This window comes from Ammospiza caudacuta, chromosome 3, assembly GCF_027887145.1.
Source record: "Ammospiza caudacuta isolate bAmmCau1 chromosome 3, bAmmCau1.pri, whole genome shotgun sequence".
Classification (NCBI taxonomy): Eukaryota; Metazoa; Chordata; class Aves; order Passeriformes; family Passerellidae; genus Ammospiza; species Ammospiza caudacuta.
In genome coordinates, this window is record NC_080595.1 from 53,539,892 (window position 1) to 53,565,797 (window position 25,906).

General features: G+C 40.6%; 1 protein-coding gene across 1 annotated transcript; it reads right to left on the reverse strand.

Moving 5' to 3' along the window:
* Positions 1–3,142: 3,142 nt before the first annotated feature.
* On the reverse strand, positions 3,143–25,472 carry IFNGR1 (interferon gamma receptor 1). Its single transcript, XM_058800876.1, has 7 exons — positions 25,325–25,472; positions 18,487–18,601; positions 17,928–18,100; positions 16,375–16,520; positions 15,527–15,698; positions 14,378–14,493; positions 3,143–8,118 (listed from the first exon to the last, which is right to left on the reverse strand). Exons 1-7 carry the CDS (start codon positions 25,410–25,412, stop codon positions 7,627–7,629), a joined length of 1,302 nt encoding a protein of 433 aa, XP_058656859.1. The 5' UTR covers positions 25,413–25,472; the 3' UTR covers positions 3,143–7,626.
* Between the last annotated feature and the right edge of the window lie 434 nt (positions 25,473–25,906).

Below are 25,906 nucleotides of genomic sequence, written 5' to 3' on the forward strand. Positions count from 1 at the left end.
AATTTATGACATGCTTTTTGTGCTTTTACTGTGCTTTTACTTCAGATAAAAGTCTGCCATTTCTGCAGATGCTACAGTTTGCTGTAGTTGGCAATGAGATTTCTCCCGAGTGCCACCCCTCCTGGCTGAAGGGATCCAGCTCCCTCAGCTTCTTCTGGTATGTCACATGCAACAGGACAGCCCTTTGCCAGCTCAGTGGGGACTGGAAAGTGAATCACTACACTGCATACAAAAATAAAAATGAAAGCAAAGAAAACCCCCACAGGCAGGCAGGAGGGACTTTTTGGATCTTTCTTCCCTGCTCTGTAGGGAAGAGACATTGCATCACACGAGTTCTTACAGAGAAGTTTCTGAGGAAGCAACGCAGACTTTCACTGCACAGTGTGTGCCTTCCCTGCTTCCTGCACACAAACCTGATCCTCACTGTTAAACAGCTTGGGCCAACATTTTAAAGATTTTTAACTGCATTAAAAATTCCAATGTTGTAGCTGCATCTACCTAGGGAGACTTTTGACCATAATAAAGATGAAGATCTTCTGAAGGCTCAAAAGTAGTGAGTCATCATTTGCACATGAAGTATTTATTTAACCATGGGCAACACACTGAACTGACCGGGAAGTTAGTAACCAGCACTAACATTCATTAAGAACTGAAATTAATACAGACCTCAAGATAGCTCCAAGTCTTTCATTTAAATGACAAGTTCCCTTAAAATTCTCTGGTTTTCTCCCTTGAAAAGCCATAGAATTATATTTTTTCCACCACTAAGGAGTGCTGTAGCTTGTTTAAGCCCATTAAGACACACATTTTAGGTGGTGGATCCCTCACCAAATCATCTGCAGACAAAATCTACCAACTTGGAGACATGTGAAATTAATATTCCAGAATTTTTTGGTTTTTCTTAGGTAATCTTCATAGCACAGTAAAGGTGCCAAGTGCTCACTCAGCCAACAGAACCCACAGATAAAACTGGAGAGGTACAGCACAAGCATTGCTCATGCTTTCTTGGTCCACCTACTAAAGTAAAGAAAGGCTTAGTTCTGGTAGTGCCAATGCTCTCTGACACACTGCCACCAGAGGCAACTACTATATTGGTAGAATATGACCCACACGCTGATTTTTTTTTTTTTTTTTTTTTTTTTTTTTTTTTTTTTTTTTTTTTGCAGGGAGTGGTTTGAAGCCTCTGCATCTAATCACCAAGTCCAGACCACACTGGGCTGACTCAGCACATGGCACAAGAAGGGCAAGGGGTTGGCAGGCCTGCACTTGGGAAAAGACACGCAGAACTGGGATGTCTGCCCTCATATTCGTCATCAAAAATTGCGCTGCACAAGGAGCAAACGCTTCTGGTAACTACTTTGGACAATAAAATCTGGAAAGATGCAAGTTCCAAAGGTTTCCCTGGCCAATGGAAAAAAAAATACAAGGAAGAAAAAAGAGAATCTGCCTTTCACTCATCTCTTTTGCAAGGAGAAATTTGCAAGTATCACACTTTCTAGCCTGTGGCTTAGTTCTGAGATTGTTTTTTGAATTCTCAGTATCATTCTCCATCATCCAAGAAATGCAAACTCTAGACCAAGAAGTCCATTCTTACAATGATCTTCACCACCACGGTCTCCAAATACCTACTGTATTTGTATGTACACTGTTTTACAAGCCTTTTTTGTTTTCCTGAATAAATAGTGTTGCAGATCTTGTGTGGATAGTCCCTAAGCATTCAGGAATCAGTGTTCTGAGCTTTTCAGGACAGGACCCTTCACACCTAACTGGTTTTCACACTTTTCAGAGGTGTTAGTTTCGAGTCTACTGCAACATGACTGTTTAACCAATAAGATCACTCTGTGATTCTTGAAGACAAAAAAGGTTTGTTCCATATTAGTCTTAAATGAAGTTTGGTGTATCTCTCTGTTTGGTAGTTTTGCTGCACACCCTGAAGCAATTGAAAAATTAATTCTTTGTAATTTGCCATCCAAATTCACAGTCGTTTATTCCAATTTCTAGTCAGATTTGGGGGGGTGAGTATGAATTAGTACTGTATTAAAAGCTGATACAAGGCCAGACTGATACTTGAGATGAAGCCACATGGCATAGATGCTCTCTACCTCCTTGCTACCACTGCCCTCTAGCCATTCAGACAAGCTTTTGCAACCCTTCCTTCCTTGCTATAATTTATCTCACACTTGATCACATTTGCAGGAGGAGGTTAGCAGAGGCCTCAACTCTCCCAAACCTGGTAGCAGAAAGCACACAACAGTACATACAGTTCCTGTCTTCTGGAATGGAACTGCACATGCCCTCCACCCTTCCTGCTATTAACTGAGCTGCTATAAACTTAGATGTGCCACAAAACATAACACAACACAGTTGTGTCCAGAAAGAAAACAAAGTGTATTTATTTTTGTTCTTTTCGCTCTGTATTTTCAGTCTGAAAGGATTGTATTCACTCTTTTTTGAAAAGGCATTTTTGAAGGGATGTTGAGTCTGAGTTTTTCAAGTGATGTTGGCATAGAAAAAAAAGCTGTATCAAAGTCAATACTCATACTGCTGTACTGTGAACATTGCAAGGATGTGACAACTGCAGGATTAATTTTGCAGGACACATAGCAAGCTGGCAGGCAGAACCTCTTGGTTTGCCTGCTCATTGTTTGCTCTGCTTGTAATGCTTTTCCTCCTTCAAGCTGTGGCTAGACAGCAGAAATTAAAACATCACACAAATAAGACTTCTATGATCTTTAAACTTCTAATGAACAGCAGTAAGTTCCAAGGAAGATCAGCTTTCCTCTCTGTAGCAATTAATCCATTCAAATGGTTTGACCATTTAATCCTTTTCCATAATTTTTAAATAGAACAGAAGGAAACAGCCCCAGGAGGGCTGGACTTAAGTTACTGCAGGCTGCATCAACAACATCAAAGGGCAAAAGAGAAACTTCAATGCTGAGGATGATGATGGTCAGTAGGATCCAGGAACTGCTGCACGCATCCACACACACAGATGGGCCACACACATCTCCCCCAAACAGTATTTTGGTTCTCAATAAAGCTCAAGCATACACCATGTAAGTAACACGAACTGAGAGAGCTTCAAAAGCACATTTAGGCTTCAAAACAAAAGCTAACAGTCATAAAGAGGCAAGGACACACATTTTTCTTCTTAGATTTTTTTTTATTTACATATAAAAATGGTTCAACTGTACACTATTTACAGGACTTTCATTACAGATTTCAGCCCAATGATGGCATCCATTTAGAGAATCTAGACAGAGTATTAATAAACAAGAACTTCATAGTTAAGGGACTGAACTACAAAAAAACACACTAAAGGAATCTACACAGGTCACCTTTTCCTAAGATAAAAGGTGCTTTGTATTTGGTTTGTCATTTTGGTTGTATGTTTTTAATATGTGCTGAAACTATTAATGTGAGCCAAGTACAACATCTCTTACTTACTCAACTGCTTACATGGAACCACTTCAGAGCAACTGGCTATTCTTAATAACCTGAGAAAAACAGGTTTTCTCATACAAGTTTCTTTTTTTGCAATCTTCTATGAAGGATAAAAAAAAAATAAAAGTATGTGCATCTGTTCCAGGCAACTGTCTTGTTTGCACAGATGTCAGTATATTTGACAATTTTTTTTTAAACTAATTATTGACTTATGTGGAAAACCACACAAAAGCAGATTTGATGTTTCTGTGCCAGTGCACAATACTGCCATAATACCTCATTGTTAACTGCACATCTAGTAATAAAAATTACAATGTCCACTCAAGAACAAGAACTAAAGAAGTTCTTAAACATGTTGGCAGGTATGAGGCCAAAGTTTTGGAAGTTCTCTTTCACAGGGGAGTCTTACCTCATCACCCAAATCACCTTGAAGTGAGAGAAAGGGAGGAGTGCTAAGGAGCCAGGACAAGAGTAAAAATCAGCTGAAAAAGTTTGAAGTAGCAAAACCTTCTAAGTGTGTCACACTGGATAGCTGATAGCCCTATAAAAGGCATGAATATTAAATTATTTTCAATGTATAAATGTTAGGCACTTTCATATTCTGGATCAAGGTGCAATGTATGAATATTCAGAAGCTCAAGCAAACCACTTAATCACAAGATTATTAATCAATTAAGCTAACTCAATTAGGTGAAAATGTATAGATAAATACTACCTGACAGGTTACAAATGACATGGCAATATTTGGCATTACAGAACTTGCAAAAGCAAAGCTAACCAGCTGTAGCTGAAAAGGCATTTCCATTCCCAAGAAATCGTCACATTCCAAGCTGCTGGATTGTATCCAGATTAGCACCATGACTTGCCCTACTCTTAGGCTTTCAATACCACTACTGGCAACTGCTAAAAACAGGACTGGCGGTAACAGAGCTTACTGACCCAGAAACACATCTTGTCTCACTGTGGCCTCACATTTTCAGCTAGTCAAAGCAAGTAAAAGAATCCTGTGCTTTGTGCACTCTCAAAATTCTTTATTTCACAATCAGAAAAGCTCTAAGCTGGCCTGGGCAATTTAAACATCTAAACTATCCCTGCGCCACTAGGTAAGTATGAAGCACACAGAACACAGATTGCACAGATGGTGCTAGTTCAGTGGCTTCTATATTTACAGCTCAGAAATTTTGATTTAAAAGTATATTTAACCTTGTTTTATTTCAAGAGCAGGTCTGTTGGATATATATGTGATATAGTACAAAGCACTCACACTGCTGTTATTGATTCTCAGCTTCTAAAATAACACCACCTTTCCAATACATGTGACTATCTGCCATGACAATTTTTCCCCCTATGTTATGATATATTTTTGAGTCATTTCTTATTCATCTTAACATTGATGTTCTTAATGATAGCCTAGCTCCTGGCTGGGTCCTTTTACTCACACATGACTCCATGTGATTTGAAAGATTCAGAAGAATGTACAATGTAGTTGCATTGCAGGGGCAAGAGACAAGAACCTGAGATAGTGACTTGGTTTTAAGATGTGTCTATCTGCACTCCTCTTCCATTGTGTCAGCAAAGGAAAATCTTCCAGAACAATGAAACACTTAGCTCACACAAAACTGAGATGCTAAGTCTTAGTTCTAACAGCAACAGGGTTTCCTGATGAACTGCTAAGAATGTAAACATAGTTTTAAAAAAAATAACATGCTTCTGACAGAATCTTGGTTTTGTGGCAGATACATCAAATCCAACAACTGCCAGAGCTAATTCCTGACCTCTTTTTTTTTGACAAAACTGACAGAAGGAAAACAAGCTACCAAGTGCAAGGTTAAATACTCTGAGCAGTTGCAAAGAAAATACTCAGCAAACTGTCTGGTCAGAAACTTGTTCCCAAAAACAAGACTAACTTTACAGTTTCTAATGTTCTCTTTATCCCTTCAGAGCCAAGTTTAACTTAAGCACTTCTCTGACATTTATAAATTCCTGAGGTATTTACTGCAATTCATATTCATCAATAAACCTCCAAACTCAGAAAGAAATTACATCAACTCCCATCTCTGCACAAGACACAGCTGCTCATCTACTTTGTAGACAGCCTTCTAGGAGCTTCAGCGATGAACAGCATCACTACCTGGAAAGTCAGTTTAACTGAAGTTTCAAGTGCAATTAATGCTGATTTTCAAAAAGCCTTCTCGTAACACCAAAAGTGTTATTTTCTGTACTTCTGCCATGGGGGTACACACTAGTGCATCTGAGCAGTAAGTCACTAAGCACTGCCTTCTAGGAACACAACCCAGAACATGACATTGAGAAAGTTGCTAAAGGGTCTCATTATGTTTGAATATAATGCAGGAACAAATTACAGCCAGCTAACAATTACTAACTGGGCTTTCCATTACATCATAATTACAAAATTCACCTGCTTGATTTGGCTTTTCCTAAAATTATCAAAACCGTGGTAACCTATCTGTTATCCTTCCTGTGAGTAGTGATGGGAAAAATAGCTATTGTCTTTAAATCTTTTGTACCATTGTGGTCAATATCTGATATAGACAAGAACAGAGGCACTCCTGAAACAGCTGTATAAACTAACTTCACCTTAAGAATACTCATGTCACTGAGAAACATAAGGACAGAAGTACTGTGACACTGGTTTCCCTTTAAAATTGTTAAATTTAGCCTGCTGTAACAGGCTAACAATTCTGATCATCCTATAGAAATGTCTTTTAAAACAAACCCACAATTTTGTTTAAATGGACCAACTTGTACCCGTGAAGTGTTCTTTTTTCCTGAACTAAACTTCATTAAAATTGCTATAAATATTTCCTACAAATAGAAAATACATATTGAATCTTGATTAAAGGGAAATAAATGGATTGCATGGATTTCAATATGAAAAAATATATATAAAGTTCTTATTCCTCAGTTTTCAAAACTACAACTCTATGATACAAAATTCAGAAGGCTGTCAGATGAAAATAAAACTTATGAAGTACAACTTAATCACACTACTTTTCTGTCGTATTGAGACATATTTTTAGAGGGTGATTTTACGTAGTTCCTGAGTTATGTTATTGAAACAGGGGAAATGGCAGTGATTTTCATCCTGCTAGAAAACATGCTTGAAAGAAGTTCTATTCATTTCTATTTAGAGAACATATTGTTCTAAAAATTAGGATGGAAGTGTCCCAGAAGAAACCAGGCTTTTGAATTTTGAGGACATTTTCTAAAGAATTTGTGCAACCACTCATTATACCTTTTTTTCTCAGTGATGATCAGTCAGCTTGCTAATACATTCTGCCAGAATGTGACATGGTTATTCACACCACTACGTGATCCAAATGGGTGCTGCTGTACTCAAGTCAACAGCAAAGACTACAAATTCACAGAATTGTTAGAGTTGGAAGGAACCTCTGGAAATCATGCAGTCCACCCTCCTGGCAAGGCAGGGTCACCTAGAGCAGCTGACACAGGAATGAGTTCAGGTGGGTGTTGAATGTCCTCAGAAAGGGAGACTCCATGATCTCCTTGGGTAGCCCCTTCCAGTGCTTTGGCACCCACCCTCAATGCAAAGAAGTTCTTCCTCATGTTGAGGTGAACTTCTTGTGTTCTTAGTTTATGGCCATTACTTCTTACTTCTTTGACATGGAATCAAATTCTTAAGATACACAGGAAGAGCTTATAGGTATAATCTTATTTAAAAGAAGTAAGAGCACTTAATATAAAAATACTCTTCAAAAGAAGAAGATAAGCAAGAGGATACCTCCAGTAATAGTAAAAACTCTCAAATACTTTTTGCACGTCTATCATAATCAAGTGAAGTATTTCTTAAGCATTATGTTCATTGAACTAATTTTGAACAAGATTTGAAGCAGAAGTGAATAATAGTAGAGCTGCTGTTTTATAGTTGATGGTATGTTTTCTATAGAGTATTGTTAAAAACCACAGCCCTATTCCAAATAAGAAATAATGAGTTATATTATATATAAAAGCATTTTAAAAAGTGGTTATTATGAAATTTCCCCACACTTCTTATGCCATTTTCAGGTACTATTTTCAATTGTGCACTGATCAGAACAAGTACAACTTGCAGATGCTCACAATTTAACCCAGACTTTCCACAAGCTTTAGTAATGCTGTTCTTTCTGAGTTGTGGTTAAGCACTTGAGCACTTCATCCTGGCTACTCAGTTGGCCTGTAAGCATTCACAGGCTGCTCTTCACCAACATCTATCATCAGCATATCCAATGGAACATGAGGCTTGTCATAGCCAGAAAACTTGAAGCGGCTGCTTGGAACCACTGTTTGCTGTGTTTCTGTGGTAGCAATCTCTGACCCTGAAGACTTACTGCAAATATCCATTTGGCTACTGTTAGAAATGAAGTAACTCTCTTTTCCTTCGCAATTCTGTTCATCAGCATCACAAGACACCTCCTCTGTGCTTTCCTGCACAGGCACCTCTTCTGCTTTGGCTGGTGCCTCTGGGGAAGGGACAGAAGATTCTCCATCACAGGAACTGACAGGACTAACAGTTTGTTCTTTTGGCTCTATCACCAGCAAGGTTACTTCACCATTCACTGGCAACTCCGAGTGGGCTGATATCACAGACATATACTTCCCCTCTGATCTTGGTCCCATTAGGGCACCCGTGTTCAGGTTTCTCATCACACTGACCTAAATGGGAAAAAAAAAAAACCAAACAACTATGAGTTTGAAAGTTGGAAAAATATGTAAGTTGATAATAACAAATTTAACATCATTATTACCAATTCTAAAACAAAACTGCAAAATTAAAATCTGGCACAGTCACTGGCCTATGTCCATGAGTTCAACTGTTCCAGTAACACTTGTATGCAAGATCTCAAAAATGCTTACTTTGGGCAAGCATATTTGCAAGGATCAAATCCATTTCATGTCACCCACTACCTTGTGAAGTTTCCAACATAGAGGAAAGCAGCAAAACAATACCACAATGTAATACTCTTCAGCTGGGGAAACCTTTCATACTCTATAGCTAATGAGTGCAACTCAGTGTCTGTGATAATTTCTGGCACCTGCCCCAACCAGGAGGGAAGTGAACAACACACCCAGTAGCCGCTTCTATGCTGAAGTCTCTCAGCTTACTTCACAGAGCCACTAAGCAGTCCCTCAATGCTGCAACAAACTTTCATGTTTCTCTTTGAAATCTCTCCACGAGTTGATTGTATGAATTCTTTCAATGGCCAGGCCCCAGCTTGTTTTAAACAATTACAGTAGGCCTTCAGGCTGCTTAGATTCTTTAGACTTTTTTTTAATGTCTTTTCAAGAGTGCATACAAATGAAAAACAAAGTAGGGTAAATTTTTAGCTATTTGATGGTGTTCCCTAAAGATAGCAGAACACCTAGGGAGAAAGAGTTAATAGTGTCCTTTCACAAATTTTTTAATTCACTATGTATGTGTATCACACAATATCAAGTAGTACAGATCCATGGATTTCTTAATGCAATACACAATCATTGTTTTTTTCAGATACTTTGTAAAAAATAATCTGCCTGAAAATTCCGATGGAGTCAAATTTGGAAGAAAGAGATGTGTACAGGAGAAGGAAAGACGAAGTAAAATAACATTAAGAAAAATTACAAACAGACACAAAGAACCTCCCAGTCTGTACAAGTGTAAGAACTGAGAGGGCCATCAAAACCAGATGATCCAATCTGACTCTGCTTTTCAAGAATCTTCTCTGATTAAAAGGTTGTGAGACTGTAGCTTTACATTCCTACCTTCAGAGCACGCTGACTTCAACAGAAACTGCTTTCATCTCTCACTTCAGTCTGATTACCTTACCCCTCAGCAGCCCTGATACCTGTTGATGTTACTCTGTGGCTAAGGCTGGATCATAAAAGCATCACAAGTTAGGAAAACCAACCAGCCAAACATCACCACAAGTCAAGCAAACACTCCCTGAAGAGCAGTTACTGGTCATCTAAGTTAGCCTTACAAACAGCTGTGTGAACATCACTAAGGTGAGGCAATCCCCCAGGGAATAAAGGGTTGCCACTGGAAAGTGCATTCAGGTGGCTCCTGACACACTACAACTAGCTGCCACTCAACCATCAGTGTCTCTGGATCTTCATTTTCTGTTATGGAAATAGAATACTACATAAAGAATATTCAGAGTAAATTTCCATGAGAATTCATGGAAACCACTCATTCATAAGAAGCAGATACTTAAAAGTTAGTTGCAAGTAACAGATTACAATCAATATTGAGTAGATACTGAAAATGTTAAGAACACCATAAAGGATTAATACACTTTTTGAGAATCTCTTTATACAAGTATATTGGGTATATACCCAGAATATTGGGTACTCATGCTATACAACACTGATCTTGAAGGAACCAGCATCTATAGTTTTTTTGGGGTGGGAGTCAGCAAACATCTGACTCTAATAACCACACAGCAAGTGACAAGGGAAGGTAATTCTCTGTGTAAGGTGGAATACTTGAGGAATGTGAATTACAAGAAAGTAATACAGAAACCATAGTCAAAAGCTGCATTTTCCGCTTTCCATCTCTCCCCATACCAGTGCAGGCTAAACAGAAGTTAAAAACAAAATCCAGTGAGTTCTTGTTTCTGTCCTTTTAGGATTTTCACACAGCTCTAAAAAAATCACAATCCTAAAATGTGTTAAGGGATCACCTTGCATTCCACACAGGTCCAGCATTTCACAGTGAGCACTGGCAAAACTTTGAGACTGGGGATAAAACACATATTCTCTGAACAAGAACATCCAAGACTTCTCAAAAAGGAAACCCATTTTTCTCTTGACAAGTTTCTGACCAAGGCAAGATGGTGCAAAGACACTCCTATTCCCATTCATGAAAGAAGGAAGCGATCAGAAGAAAAAAGTCCCATGTGCTTCCTGGTATCAAAGGTTTTCTAAAAGCCACTGAGTCATAACTACAAGACAATTTAGCAAATCATGCAGTTGTTTCTAGATTCAAAGATAAGAATCAGTTTATTACAGGAACTGAATGCTTATTACAGTAACACTCAAAAGATCTTATGCAACAAGGGTAATTATGATACAGTTGCCATTTGAAGAAAATTATTTACTATAGGTGAGTTAATATTTTTCTTTTATTCACATTACATAGCAAACTGACAGCCAGTGATGGGTATCAGCAGCATTTCCTGGCATGTGCAGGTACTCACATAACTTCCCATCTCCAATAACAGGACCTGAGCTTTCAGGGCTTTCACCATCTCAACAGACTAGTGAGACACACTGCTGAAAGGCAGGCTCAAGGACACAGATAAATAACACATCCCAAGGAACCCATAACAGCTAAGATAATTACTAATTCTTTCTTTAATTCCTTGTCTAACGATGTGTACACCTATGAGTTCCAAGTAATTTTCAGGCGGACATTTAATGAAGGAGAGTTTGAGAACTCCATTCCAAATCTTATTAGGATGATGGCAAAAATCTTTGTGGTCTTTGCATGGTTCCACAAAACATGAATGCTATGTAACTTTATAAAGAGAAGACTATGTTACTGCCCCCTATAAATGCTCACAGGGGAAAAAAAAGTTTTCACAAAAGCAATGAAGCAGCTTCTGTCTTCTAACATGACAATTATTTGTGGCAAGAGTCAGTCAATATTTACAGGAACAATTAGTTTCTCCACATCAAAAATATATGTTGTATAACCAAAGAGCAAAGCCTTGTCATTCCTGTCAGAACCAGAAAAACCACCAGCAGAAAACAGAAAAGCAGGCTTAAGTAAGACTCAACTTTCACTTTTCTCTTGAGAGTAAATGTATTCTACTCCCAAAAATATCTGCCACCATTCAAATACAAAAGACACTGAAGAAAAAGACAGGGAAGTTAAAGCAGAGAGAGATGCCCACAGCACATCAGAAAATTATGGTCAGGTTCCTTTAAAAGTAGGTATGCCCTTATCATAAATCTTAGAACAAAAAGCTAGTACAGGAACAGTCACAGGACAAATTGCAACGACTGAAGGCAATGGGTGGAACGAGACAGCTTCCTGCAATACTTTTTATGAGATAAAAGGGAGTTTTAACTACAGCTGAACTGCTGAAAGATCAGATTCCTTTGATCCAGGCAGAAGACTAACATGATGTCTTGTAAAGGAATCTGTCCCACTTCACATATGCATAGCCCTGGTAGGATCCTACTGTTTATCATGATGTTTAAGCATTTAAACAAACGTGTTTTCTGATGAAGACAATCATTCATTGCCTGTATCAAATGACAGCTGCACTGTGGAAGTAGGACCAAGACACGACTGATAAGCAATTCCTGGGAGTCACAAACAGCATAGAAAATACAGTATAAAAGCTCTGGAGCTCTAACTGGCAATGGAATTTTTTTCTATTCTCTGACTATGTAAGACACGCAAAGGTAGCTGCTCGATGGTTACTCTTTTTCATTTTCCCAATTTGGAGTTGGAAAACTCCAAATTGCTGGAAGTCACTCAAATGATGTTTTAGCATCTACTTAAACGTGCCAGGAAGGAGATCACAGAAAATTAGCAGTCCTAAAGTAGGAAATCTTGCCCAGCCTTTTAACAGATGGAAGAACTCCCTAGATGTTTTATTTTCACACAAGCTCAGAAATGGCACAATTATGATAACCTGTACAGAAAGAAATGCCTCGCACATATTCAAAGGTCAGTGACAGGCTCCAAGTGCCATTAAGTCTATAAAGATAATGTCATATAATTAAACTTATCATTGATATTAATTAAATTGTTTGCTCATTACTTCAAATGATTAACCGTAAAATAATTATGCTTGTTATTAATTGCTCATTTTACATTCCCACAGTATTCACATCACCTATATTGAAACTACGTCTATGAGCTCTACAACTTATATTTGTCATTAGAGTCTTCATTGGAAATGGACAGAAATACAGAATACCCTGTTTTGGAAGGAACGAACAAGAATTGGTGGCTACTTCCTGACTCCAGCCAGGGCAACCTAAGAGTTAAACCGCACATCTCAGAGCATGGGCCAAATGCTTCTTGAATAGGATTTGGGCAGTGACCACTTCCCAGGGGAGCTGTCAGTGCCTGATCACCTAGCTAACAATATTTATAAACAGTTAGAGGCTTTATTCAGCTCCTTAGCAATAAAATATGATGTAGCATATGAATCATACTGTGGTACTGGAACCTAGGAACCACAAAGTAACATCTAGCCCAGTAAAATGAGAATATGGGCACACACAAGTTTCTACAAGGCGAGCTCAAGTGTGAAGTTGGACCACGCATCAGGAGGCTCACAGGTGTTAAGGAGCACACATTCTATTTGTGATATTATGCTTCCTAATCCTTTAAATCAGATATCACAGTGCTACTGGAAACCCAAAATAAGTATGGATCCATTGAGTACAGCACTGGATCCATTGATCACAGCACTGTAATCCTGCATGAGCCACCTTTTGCTCTTGAATGGTCTTCACAGAAATTACTGTTCCATGTACATAGGACACAAAGTTACATATTCAGAGAAGAACACCCTGGTGTGAACATGACAAAAAAAGTCTCCAGTGTCTGCTTTGATATTGGGGCCTAGCTGGAGATGTCAGAGAGGTTTCTCTCATCTGGATTTTTAAAGCCTACAGTGTGAATGGCTACCTCCAAATGAGTCCCCTGGCTTCATCACAGTCAGTGCAAACAGGAATTTTAGAAAGCATTTTGTCTGACCAGAAGTGCGTATAATTTCAGAACAAGATGAATCATCTTGTGCTGCAGAAGCTGGTGGACTAGATCACCGCTTTACTACAAAGGAACCACCTCTGACTTGGCATCTCCACTTAGTCAGAGCAATCTCGCCTCCTGATATTCTATTCCAAAGAACAGAAATTCCAGAGGAATCTTGGGCATTCACTGTGGAGAGGTCATTTTAAAGGGTTTTGAAACTGAACGCCAGACAATGGAATCGAACATTATTGTCTACTCTCTATAAATGAGACTTCCTCCATCCATTGAGAAGATACACTTACTGTGATTTCTGTTTACTACTGTCTCAGGTGGCAGCTCTTTGAAGCTGTGGTAGTCCATTTGTGACTAACACAACACCAGGAGAACATTACAACAGTAGTTCTTAGATAGTCCACTCTGGTCTGACATGAAACCAAGGAGTGCTGCTGCTCTTTAAGTAACATCCACTCTGTTTCCTAAGGATGGCTACAGGAAGGTTTTTAAATAGAGCAGCTGTTGACTTCTCTTCCCTGTGGCTGCTCAGCGTGAGAACAGACTTCCCCATGTCCTTCTTCCCTCTTCCTACAGAGCTATTACTCCCTCCCCTTACTCTGCACATTACTAAGAATATTGTAGCAATTAGCAGAATTGCCAATACTACCGTTTAATGAAGGAATCTCACAGCTCCTGCGACAGGACAAAGGGAAATGGGCACAAACTGAAGCACACAGAATTTTTTCTGAATGTAAGAAAAACTGTGAGGGTGGTTTAACATTGGAATAGATTTCCCACAGGAGCTGTGGAGTCCCCTTCTTTGCAGGTATTCAAAAGCCATCTGGATATGCTCATGGCTAACTTGCTGTTGCGCTTGAGCAAAAGGCTCTGGGTAGATGACCTCAAAAAGCGTCTTCTCAAATCAGTGATTCTGTGGCTTTGTGTCTCTGCTACTAGAGTGAACACAAACCTGCCTAGGTATGCACACATGGAGTTTTTAAGAACCAAGTTTTGAAACTAGACCAACTACTGCTACTTCAGTTAAAGAGAGACTGAAGTCTAGCCCTAAAAAACTAAGAGGCATCTGGTTGCAAAGGCTATCAGAATATTAGACTGGCATAAATTCTAAATATCTATGAGACCATGGTAAAAAAGCCAAAAAAACCCCAATCAAAGAAACCCAAGAGATTGGCATAAATGTACAGTAGTTACAGAACTTACCAAAGACTTAGGCAGCTGTATGTTGTTTTTCCTTAGTTTCTTGCAGCCACAATACACTGTCGGTATTACCGTCAAGATCCCAATAACAACACACAGAATGATGATATCATGTGTACCTGAGAAGGTAAAGCAAAATCTACTAAGAATTTTGGAAAAACAAGCCCCTGCTGTATTATTTAGAATAATTTCAGAAATTTTAATAGCTCAGAGTGCTTAGCTGTAATGTGTGAACTTTTAAATCTACTATCTTTTTTCACTCAGAAAAACTTAATCCATAAGACTTTTATGGAGTAAATAAAAATTAGAATGACAGCTTTTCAGGTTACATAAACATAATCACATTTTTATAGAAATAAATGAATTTTGCAATTAATTTTTTGTTCCTTAGAGATGACGGATGGAGATAATGAGATTTGTACACCTCCTATGTGACAGCATATTAACTGACATAACTACACAGTGTTTATGTACAATAAAAGGAAAATATTTATCCTCCAAAACACAGAATTGTTAATGACTACAGTAGGACTTCACTAGCCTGACTCTCCTTAATGCCCTCCCTCATCCAGCTGCTCCTGTATGTTTAAGAAAACTGCTTCTATCTATTTTATCTCTCTGCTGAAATTACAGGCCGCGATGAAGTACAACCAAAATATTTGTAAGATGTTTAGAGATAAAAATTTGGGGCACTATTTGCCTTTTGTTCTCTTTAATTAAGAAAAAGACAGTAATATCTTAATTTCATGACCATAAGTTTATAGTTGCTTCCAGTTAAAAGTATATATGCATTACCCTCAGTGATGAGGCTGAGCAAAAAGCCAGCTGCTAGAACAGACAATGCCTATGAAAACCATATAGCTCAGTGAATGATCCATTTGTGAATTTTTAATTACACCAGTGTTCATGTGCAATAGAAGTAGGCTTTGTAGTATCAACACAGGAAAAACACCCCCCAAAAAATTCAGGGTTAGTTGAAAATAATACATGATTTGTAAAGGGCAGAACTGCCAAAGTGCATTTGGAAAAGATTGACTAGGCTTTCCCTATTTTTTCTATTCTCCCAAAGGCACCTCAAGCATCAAATACTTGCTAGATCAGATCTGTCTTCAGATTCAGTATGTTCTTAATATCGCATTTGAATCCTCTTACTCAGTGTCTGCCTGAGAGGAACAGGAGTGCAAATTTCCTCTGATGGAGTGCCAAATATCAGAAAATCAAAATTTGCTTTTGCTGAAATACAGTAAGTGGAACTTTCAGGAAGGATTGGAATTTTGAGGCTACATTTATGCATTGTACAGTTGTCGTCTTCGAACTCTTCAGTCTGAAAAAAAGAATGGAAGACATGTTATATCATTTGACTCACTAGAACAATGTTACAGCACCTTCCACTACTTCCAAAAATGTTACAACACTATTAGATATGTTTCCCACATCAATCATATACCTTGCAAAAGCTGCGTGACCAGTACTGGCTACCTTAAGATGTTATATTTGATCAGAGCATAGTATTTTCCAGCTAAAATTTCTGCTGTTTATAGTAGAGATTCACAGTCATAAAACTTTCACTGGATGCATATGAAAAGCTAACTGTAAGTAAATACACCTGTTGTAATCTTCCTCGCCTTCACCCTCCATGATTGCTAAATAAACTGGTATAAATACCTTGAAAGGCAATTTTCTTAAATGAAATGTCTCTTTAGACAAATGAGAGGGACACAAGTTAAGTTACTAAAATTTGCATGCATGCAGACACAGCAGCATGTGATCCAGTAACACCTATCCTGTGTACAGTTAATGCAATAATCTAATTTTTGTAGTAAGCACTCATTTGGACAACTAAAATACAGACCTTTGGCTCACATATCTCACTGTAATGGGCTCAGCATTTTAGGTGTTCAACTACCTATTAGTTCCATGTGTCATAGGTGTAAATCCCTTGTATAGGCATTTAAGGTAAACAAGTGTTTTGAATTTTAACTGTTATTTCTGGAACCTACCTCATTTTTACTATTCCGAACAGTCACCAAGTAGCCAAGAGACGAATAAATGTCAATACAAGAAAGAGGGAATACAGGATGGTGAATATCAACCATGATTTCATCACCATGTCTTGAGATGTTCAGTTTTGGCGGTCCTATTTTTCCTGCAACACATTGCACCATTGCTATTAGGCCAAAACTTTTAACATAAAATACAGTATTTATTGTTAGCTTTCCAAAATTCATCAGAGATTTGAAAAGAATTACAACTTTATTTCCATGCTGTGAATATTGCATAGCTGTGGTAAGACCTCTCTGTTGCTTAGAAGTAATGGACGCATTTGGATACATAAACTAATCAGCTTCTAAAATGGAAACAGATTGTGCATGATGAATTTCACTGTTAAGCAATTTCACTTTCCAACACACATAAGATCATAAAAATTCAGCTTACAACAGAAAAAACTTACAGCAATTAAACATATACATGAATGAGAACCAAACACAAGATCCTGCTGACTAGATCCCACCATCAATCACCTCAGTTAAAAAAAATACTGCACTGAAACAAAGGCTATATGTAAAGCTTAACAAATCTCACCATGAGCATCCAAAGTCTCCAAACTTTAGACTTCCCATGGCAATGGCCTATGTGAATTTTTTGTGTCTAATGGTCTGACTGAACACAAGTTTCTTGTTCAATGGGAAAAGGATTTTGTCTCTTTTCTCCATACATGGCTACCAGTTTTCTGGAAACTGTCACACTGAGCATTACTACCATGACTTGTGTCCTTTTGTCAAACTATAGAAACCAGACACTATTTCAAGTAATAGGACTCGAGTGCAAGCGGAATCATAGCAGAAAGCAAAGAGGGACTCCACTCCTTCAGCTCCAGCAATGCAGAAATCCAGCTCCAGTTAAAGCATAGCCCAAGTCAGATAGAACTTCATGGGCCAGCTTCTCCCTGGAAGCTGTATGTTGGGAACAAGCATGGTAAGAAGTCTCTTGGTCTTTCCTGACTCTGTTGCATTTCCTTTGCACTGCACATGCAATGCCAGGGCCTGCCACATTGGACTGTAGACAAAAAATTTACTTTTACAGTACTAATGTTAAAGTCTGATTTTTTCCAAAGCAGCCTGAAGGATTTACATGACAAACTAGTTACTTAGTTATCCAGTTACAGCTTTTAGTATTTCCTAGACACCTAAAGCTATCAGTTCATGGCATTCTAGTGTCAAGCAATAAATGGCTACTTCAGTGATTCCTAAAGATCCATGTTGTCTGGTGACAGTTTCCCACCCTAAATGGTGTCTGGAACATGGGAAGGATTCAGAGTGCACCATCAGCATCATCTTCTTGCCTTCAGACATTTTGAAACCAACTCAGACACTCAGTAAGAGCTAGTAAGCACCATGAAGTTCCTACTAAGCAATCATCATGCTTCCTTTCATCCCGAACTCCTGGCTTTAAGATATTCCCAAATGCAATGCAGTAACAGAGCAAAATAAATAATTACTAACTCTCTAAATTTTTGGAAAAAATTACAAGGTTTAGTTTAGATACAACTTACCATGCTTTTGCAAAATAAACTCATTTGTCTCAACATATTCAGACTGTTCTGACCCAACAACAGCTTTAACTTTAAGCCAATGAGATGAATAAGGTTCACATATTTCCTCTGAGACATCACAAAAATGAGTTGAAGTGTTCACACAGGTTGAGACCTCCTTATATTCACCTAAACTGTAAAACAGATCAAGTAATAATTAATACAATTTCAACAATTCTGTAAAATACACTGCCTGTAACAAAAAACTGTGAGGGTGGCCAGGACCTGTGAGGGCAGGGAGGTTGTGGAGTCTCCTCCCCTAGGGATATTCAAAAGCCAACTGGACATAATCATGGATGACCTGCTCAAGCAAGGGCTTTGGACCAGATGACCTCCAGAGATGCCTGCCAACCTCAACCATTCTATAACTTGACAAATTTTGCCTTAATTTACACTTGAGCAACCTTTACCCTACATGACTTTGCCACATAGAAACAAGAGAATTTACCATGGACTGACTACTTTTATGTGCTTCTAGAGAATATCAGGTATAGGAAATAATGAAATAGTAAGAACTTACTCGTAAGGCTTGATTTCCACAATAAAATGAGGAGTTTCAGAAATAGGTGGGTACTGCCAATGCAAAACGGTTTTGAAATTTTCAGATGTTACTACAACCCCCGTTGGTGAAGGCACTAGAATGAAGAGAACAATTGCACTTTGATAAACAGACCTTTCAAACACAAGAATGTACTTATAAATTATTTGGAAAAAGCAACATGCTAGACATAAATCTCATAAATACTTCCCCCAAATGAGCTCATCTGTCAGCAGTAAAAACACCTATGAGCCCTGTGAGCTAATTTATTACTCACCTCTCCTGCAGAGACAGCTTTTGTCCTCCTTGCAACATCAGATAACACATGCCCACTGAAAGCAAGTCCCTCAGACAGCCTGTATCAGGTCCATAAGCAGTGATGATTATACCCCTGGGTTGGTCTTTTACAGATATAACAGCAAGACGGGTTCTAAGACTTTACTCAAGTTAGAGATTAGCCCAGTTCCTGCAGATTTCTCTTGCTGTTCAGAAATTGAATTGGAATGGATGGGCTGGGAGATAGTACCAGAGCTGGAGTATCAAGGCCAAAATACAACAGGCCTCCTAGGGTAAGCCTGGATTCCCTATGACTTTCTAACAGTGATAGCTCTATCACTCCAGCAGTCTTTCCAGTAAGCTGTGATGCCCAAAATAAACGACAAACATTTGTAAGGAATTTGAACACTGAAGCTATAAAGTAGTTCCATTTGAAGGAATGCATCTGAAGCGTACTTAGCAAACAACATCAGAGGTAATGTAGTAAAGCAATCCAAAAATAAAAAGCAACACTGACAGTTTCCCATATGCAGCAAGTATCTGTTTCAAGCAGCAACCTCAAGAGGGCCATCAAGGGAGCAGCTGCAGGGGAAGGAATATTACAGGATCCTGTAAATGTTGAAGGCTGCCACATGACACTCAGGAAGAGAAGAGAAATTAAGGTCACCCAACTGAATTTAACTGTTTCAACTCAGCTTCTCAGTGTCTGGTTTGGCACCCCTCGTATTCTCAATGTGGCTTTTACAAAATGCTGAGGGAACTCATATTAGACCTGCTCTTGTTCACAAAGCAAGTACTACAACTTCACTCTGTGATATATATTTAGGGAAAGTAAACAATTTTCACATCCTGAGAACAAGACCACAAATATAACACATTACTGAAAGCGATACGTAGAAGCTGAGATATGCCATTGACAACCACAAAGGTTTGATTTAATATAGGTCATTCTGCAAGCAATACTGTGGTTAGTTTTAATAAGAGTGGTGTTTCAGCTATTGGAAGAAGAGGAACATAATCATCAAATTCACAACCACAAGAAAAAAAAAGGTGACAAGTTGACAGAAGAGGTGTCAAGCACACAGGCAAAAGCACATAAACGTTACTTCAAATATGCACTTTTAAGCCAGTGTAGCTAGCCTTACAAAATTTTAACTTTTGTGCACTATTACACAAAATAAACTGCTTAACATAAGGAGTTGATCCCAGAGCACTGAAGGATGTAGCAGATGTTACCAAGTAGGACCCCTCCATGATCTGCCTAAGGCTTGGGGAGGTCCCTGGTGACTAGTAGCTAGCAATGCACTGCCTAAAGCAAAACTTAATTCAATGAACTGGACCTTTCCAAGATGTAAAAATGAGACAGCCTTCAAAGCCTGATGCTTGCATCTTGTGCAAGACTGAAATTCCTTCCCTCATTCTGGCATTACTGTACAGACAGAGGGATTTGTCACCACTGCTTACACAAGCAGTGCAATAATGCTTACACAAGCACTGCAATAACACACTTCACTGCTTACACAGCTGAAGTGCAATAATGCACGTAACAAAACAGGGCCTGATGAAACCACAACACAGAGTTTATGGTACAGCTATCTGAGACAACAGCAGTCCTAACAGCCATAATAGTTCATTCAAGTCATATGTGACTTTTAAACATCATTTATGCACTGAAATACAGACTGAAAGCACAAACTGAAAGCTTGAAAAGACAAACTGTGGAAAAAATAACAAGTAAAAGTGTATTTTCAAAGTTTGCTCCTTTTGTTTGTTTCTAACAGAAATCCAAAAATCTTTATATTCCTAAAGTGACACATCATAGGCTTATAAGCCACTTTAACAGGCCAAGAAGGACAACAGTTTGAACTTTGCCACAGTCATGGTTAACTCATCATTTAAAGACCTACAACTGCAATAGTACCCAGTCAGTCCCTTCTGGGCCCCTGACTGGGAGAAGCGTGCCTTCCCAGTGCCAGCCCTGTACTCTACCTACAGTGGAGTGTCAGCTCACAGATTCACAGAATATTCTGAGTTGGAAGGGACCCACAAGGACCACTGAATCCAAGTCTTATGTAAGTGGCCCATAGGGGGACCTGAGCTCACATATCCACTTAAACTGCAGCCAGAAAGGGTAGGAGCTCTGATGACTTTCACAAATCCAAAAAAGTCACTCTCCATAGCTTTTGCCACCCATGAAAATTAAGAAAATGGAAAAAAGATCAGATACACTTGCATTACCTTTGAATGCTTCTGCAGTACTCTGCAGCCATATGCATTATTAAAAAAACCAAACAGAAAAAAAGGTGGCAAAAAGGCAACCAATACTCTGAAAGATGGATTCAGAAGGCAGCAAGTCAATGCTAAGGATGAAAATAATACATAAAAAGAATTTAATCTGTTCCTGAAAGCTGCATTTCCTTGTTTTTCTTTTTTTTTTTTTTTGTGCTCAACTTGGGATTCAAAGGGTTTGAGATAACAGACTTGACTGGGATGTACTAGACTGAATTTGCAACTGTTAAGTGCTGTTTAGCTCCTGTGGGTTGCCCTAAGGCTCGCCTTCCTGACTGTATATTCCTTTCCTGACTCTATATTTGAGTCCAGTGCTCCTTGCTCACTGCTTGCAGCACCACTTATCACCTCCTGGTAGTGTGTCTGGGAACATTCCAGCAACAGCCACGGTGATACACAGGGGCTGGCAAGAGGCCGGGGTATTGCTGCTTTCTTTGTTTTATCACACCCAGTAGATAAAGTGGGGGGAAGAAGAAGGAAGCATGGGACATTTGGAGAGATGGTGTTTGTCTTCCCAAGTAACCCTTAACCGTGATGGGGCCCTGCTCTCCTGGAGACAGCTGAGCACCTGCCTATGGGAAGCTGTGGATGAATTCCTTGCTTTGCTTATGTGCACAGCTTTTGCTTTCCCTATTAAACTGTCTTTATATCAATCCATGAGTTCTCCAGCTTTTACCCTTCTGATTCTCTCCCCAGTCCTGCTGGTAATAGAGCCAACAAGCAGCTACCTAGAATTTGGTTAAACCTTGACAAAACGGTCTTAATTATTTATATCCTCACTTCAATCTGTTCTAAATAAAAAAAAAAAAATGGCGTGCACTAAAAGCAGAGTCCAGCCATCTCCATGTGGGGGCTAGAGGAGAGTTAGGAGCACTGCCCAGCACTACAGCACCAAAACTGAGCAGGAAGAGGTCAGTGCTCACCACAGGCTGCAGGAGCACCAAGCACGTGCCTTGGGGAGGAACGGGAAATGTCTGTCAGAGCAGTGGCTCTGCCATCTGCCACGCTCCCCTTCAAGGCAGCACACCTGGGTTAGCATGGCCCCTCTCTGTGCCCTCTGCCAGGCCAGGCACTGAACAGGTCCTGCTCCTGTCAGACCGCTGGAGGGAACCTGCCTGTTGGCTGTGCTTGGTTGGGAGCCTGGCAGACTGGCAAGCACACAGGAGCAAGGTAATGAAGAAATTTTGTACCTGCTAGCTGACTCTGGCTTTCTTTTAAGAGGCAGCAGCCACGAGGTGTATGTGAAAATGCTTGCATGTGCTTGCCTTGGCCAACTTTCCTTTATTCCTCCAAAAGAAACCCAGAACATGCATTTCTCTTGTAATGACACTGGAAGGTACTTCCTTAAAAAATTTACTGAAAACAAGCTTAAATTAATGTTTGTAAAACAATTTATGCAGAAGGTTCTACCAGAAGTTCTCGAAAGACCTCAAAGCCACAAAGGAATTGGTTTACAAATTAAATGAGTACCATGATGTGTAAAATTCAAAGCTAATGATTTTTAAAATATTTACTAGAATGAACTTAAGTATCAGGGATAAACATTATACATAGTAGACAGAGCATTTTGACAGCTTCTATTTACAACAGAATTTTATTTTCTAAGGGCTCAGAGGTTTGACACTGTTCTATGGAGTTTTTAAAAGAATTGTTTATGATAAAAATATCCACAACGTTGTAAGCTGTACTAAGAGGAGAGGCAGACTGAGATCATCATCTTGAGAAAAACCACAGCAAGTTGCACAAGATGGACACTTAAAAAACCAGATGTAATAATACAAGCTAAATATTGTTTTATCTATTTTATGAGTGTCCATCCCTTTTGCTATAGCTGTAAAGTGTTATAATAGATGATATCTAAATACAGGACTTTCTACCATCTAATTTGCTTTTGTTTACAGTTTGACAGTAAATTGCTATGAATGTCAGTAATCTGAATCATAAAAAACAACAAGGCCACCATGATTATCACACACAACAGGAAGTCAGCTGCCTGAATGAACGACACACATTCTTGGAAATGTGGCTTACAATGTGCAGGAAGCACCTGAACTGCTGCCATAGCCTCTAAATCTTCTTCACCTTGACCACGGACCTTGTCTTCCAGGATACTAAAATGCAGACTGAGAGTACCCATCAACAAGTGCCCAGCTCCAGCGTGGAGTCAGAGGCCTATCAATGCAGGCACACTGGGCACCCAGCTGCAGGAAATGCAGGTGTTCCAACTGCTGCTGGGTTAGCTGGCTTTGTTCCTTTTTTGAGGAAAACAGTGTCCTACCACGGAAAGTGAAGATGACTGAACATTTCCTCATTACACACTCAGCCTTAATATATGTATTACACTACTGGCACTTTGAAAGCCCCGTAAGATTTAAGGGGAAATAATAATCATACAACTGTTGCCATGGAAATTCTGGGCTCCTCAGTACAAGAGACATGGAGCTCGTGGAGTAGGTCCAGCAGAGAGCTACAAAACTGATCAAGGAATTGGGGCACCTCCATTATGAGGAAAGGCTGAGGGAGCTGGGCCTGTTTCATTAAGAGATGAACAAGAGGGGACTTCATCAATATCCACAAGTATCTGAAGCAGGAGTGAAAGGAGAGAGTGTTGTCTCACTGGTGCCAAGCAACAGAACAAGAGGCAACGGGCAGAAACTAATGCACAGAAAGCTCCACCTGAATATGAAGAAGAACTTCCTTACTATGTGAGTGACTAAGCACTGGAATAGATTGCCCAGAAAGGCTGTGGAGTCTCCCTCACTGGAAATACTCAAGAGGGAGATGCTATCCTGGATGCTATCCTATGCCATGTGCCCTAGGATGACCATAATGGAGCAGGAAAAGGCTGGACCACATGACCCACTGTGCTCACTTCCAACCTGACCCATTCTGCTATCCTATATGTGACAGCATCATAAACATGGTTCAGACTTCCCTTTCCACCTTAATTCTTCCCCTGTAGTTCAGCACATCTGCTTGCATCAATATTATAACAAAGTTATTAGTCATTACAAATAAAACCATGCTACATCATAGCACTACTCTGTGTGTTTACAGAGATAACTGTTGTGCTGGACTAGGCTGGATTATTGCAGGTTTGTTCGACAAGTGATTTACTGCTTTTTACCCTAAAAATTCTTAATACAATGTAGAAGTGGCATATTTTATTAGCAATTAAAGCATGCCCTTAAAAAGAGACTAAGTCAGAGCAAACAAGACAGTATTTAACATATCGAGCTATCTTACTGATCCAATGGGAGAAAAAGATAGTATACCTGCAAAGTTCACCAGTCATAATCAGACACCAAGTCAAATGAACTGGATATTCAAAATGCAAACTATTAAGGGACAATAATGAAGGCAGATTATTATTTTTAGCACCACCAGTCCATATCAGACAAAGGTAAGCAGACTTCCAAAGCATGGTGTGGCCCATGCTCAGGGGCAACCAAGTTCAGTCACTTCACCTGGGCATGGATCTGAACTCCAAGAAATCTCCATTTGCACAATCCAAGGAGCCTGTGCACACAGCCAGATTTCAGCAGTCTCAATAAAAACTAAATGCATGTTCCCTTTTGACTATTAGACAGCAATCTCTGTTTTTAATGAACTTTTACCGTTTAAAATGAAACTAGTAAGCCTATTTTTTTCGTAATTTACTTGCCGGGCAAACAGAGAGCATGCTGCTCTCCTCTGGCAAGCCATCCCTCCCCAGGAGTGCTTGGCCAGATTGTGCGTGTCCCAGGCCGCGATCCCGATACTCCCCAGTCCTGTGCTCCCCATTTCCGACCCGAATTTCCCAGTTTCTCTACTCCTTTGTACACGTGAAGCCATAAAGTACAGCGGAGCAGGCCGGTCCGACGCACACGCCGCTCCAGCTGTGCGAGCCAAAATGCACGAACAGCCGAGACAAGGCTGATGTCGCCAGCGCGCCGCCAGACGGCCTCCGGGGCCAGCCTGAGCCGCGCACCCACCGAGCTCGGCCGGGCCCCTCGGCGGGAGCACGGCACAGCCCCGGGCAGCGGGGCCTCCTCCCGCCGCCGCCCGCTCGCTCGCACCGCCCCGACGGCTCCCTGCGCCCGCAGCGGCCGGGGCAGCGACGCGGGGCCCGCGGCTCCACCGGCGGCGCTCGGTCACGGAGGGTGCCGGGGCACAGCCGGTGCCGGTGCCGCCGCCCCGCAGGTGACACGTGCTGCCCATCAGCCGGTCGGCCTGCCCGGGCCGCCCCATCCCCCCGTCCCGCCCCGCCCGTTACCTGCGGGCGGCTGCTCCCCTTGGGAAGCCGTGCTCCGGCGGGGCGCCAGCAGCGCCGCCACAGCCAGGAGGGACAGCGGCACCCGCATGGCGCCCGGCGGGGACCGAGCGGAGGCCGCCGCCCCGCACACAGAGCCCCGCGGCGCTCCCACGCCTGCTCCCGCCCCGCTCCGCTGCGGCGCCTGCGCCGGGCAGGAAGGGGCGGGATGCCCGGCAGTGATAGTGCGGGGGCGGGCGGCGGCCTGGAGGTCACAGCCGGGCAGCGCCTGGGGGGCGCCGGGGGAAGGGGAGGAGGGGACCCGGGGGAGCCACGGAAGGTGCGTTGGCGGCTGCGGTGGTCCCGGGCCCGGCAATGAGGAAGATGTTGTGCTCCGATATGCCTTTGCTGGGTTTGTCAATGTTCTGTTTAAAGTGCTGCTGCTGGGCTATACCTGCCAGCCCCAGCCGCCTGGAAAGCACCGTCCAGCTCGACATGTTGCGACTTGTGCTCGCTCCCCATTTCTTAAAAAACACGAGGTGTTCACTCTGCAGAGTGTTCCAGAAAAAGCACACTGAGCTCATACACGTAGAGGAATCCTAACTT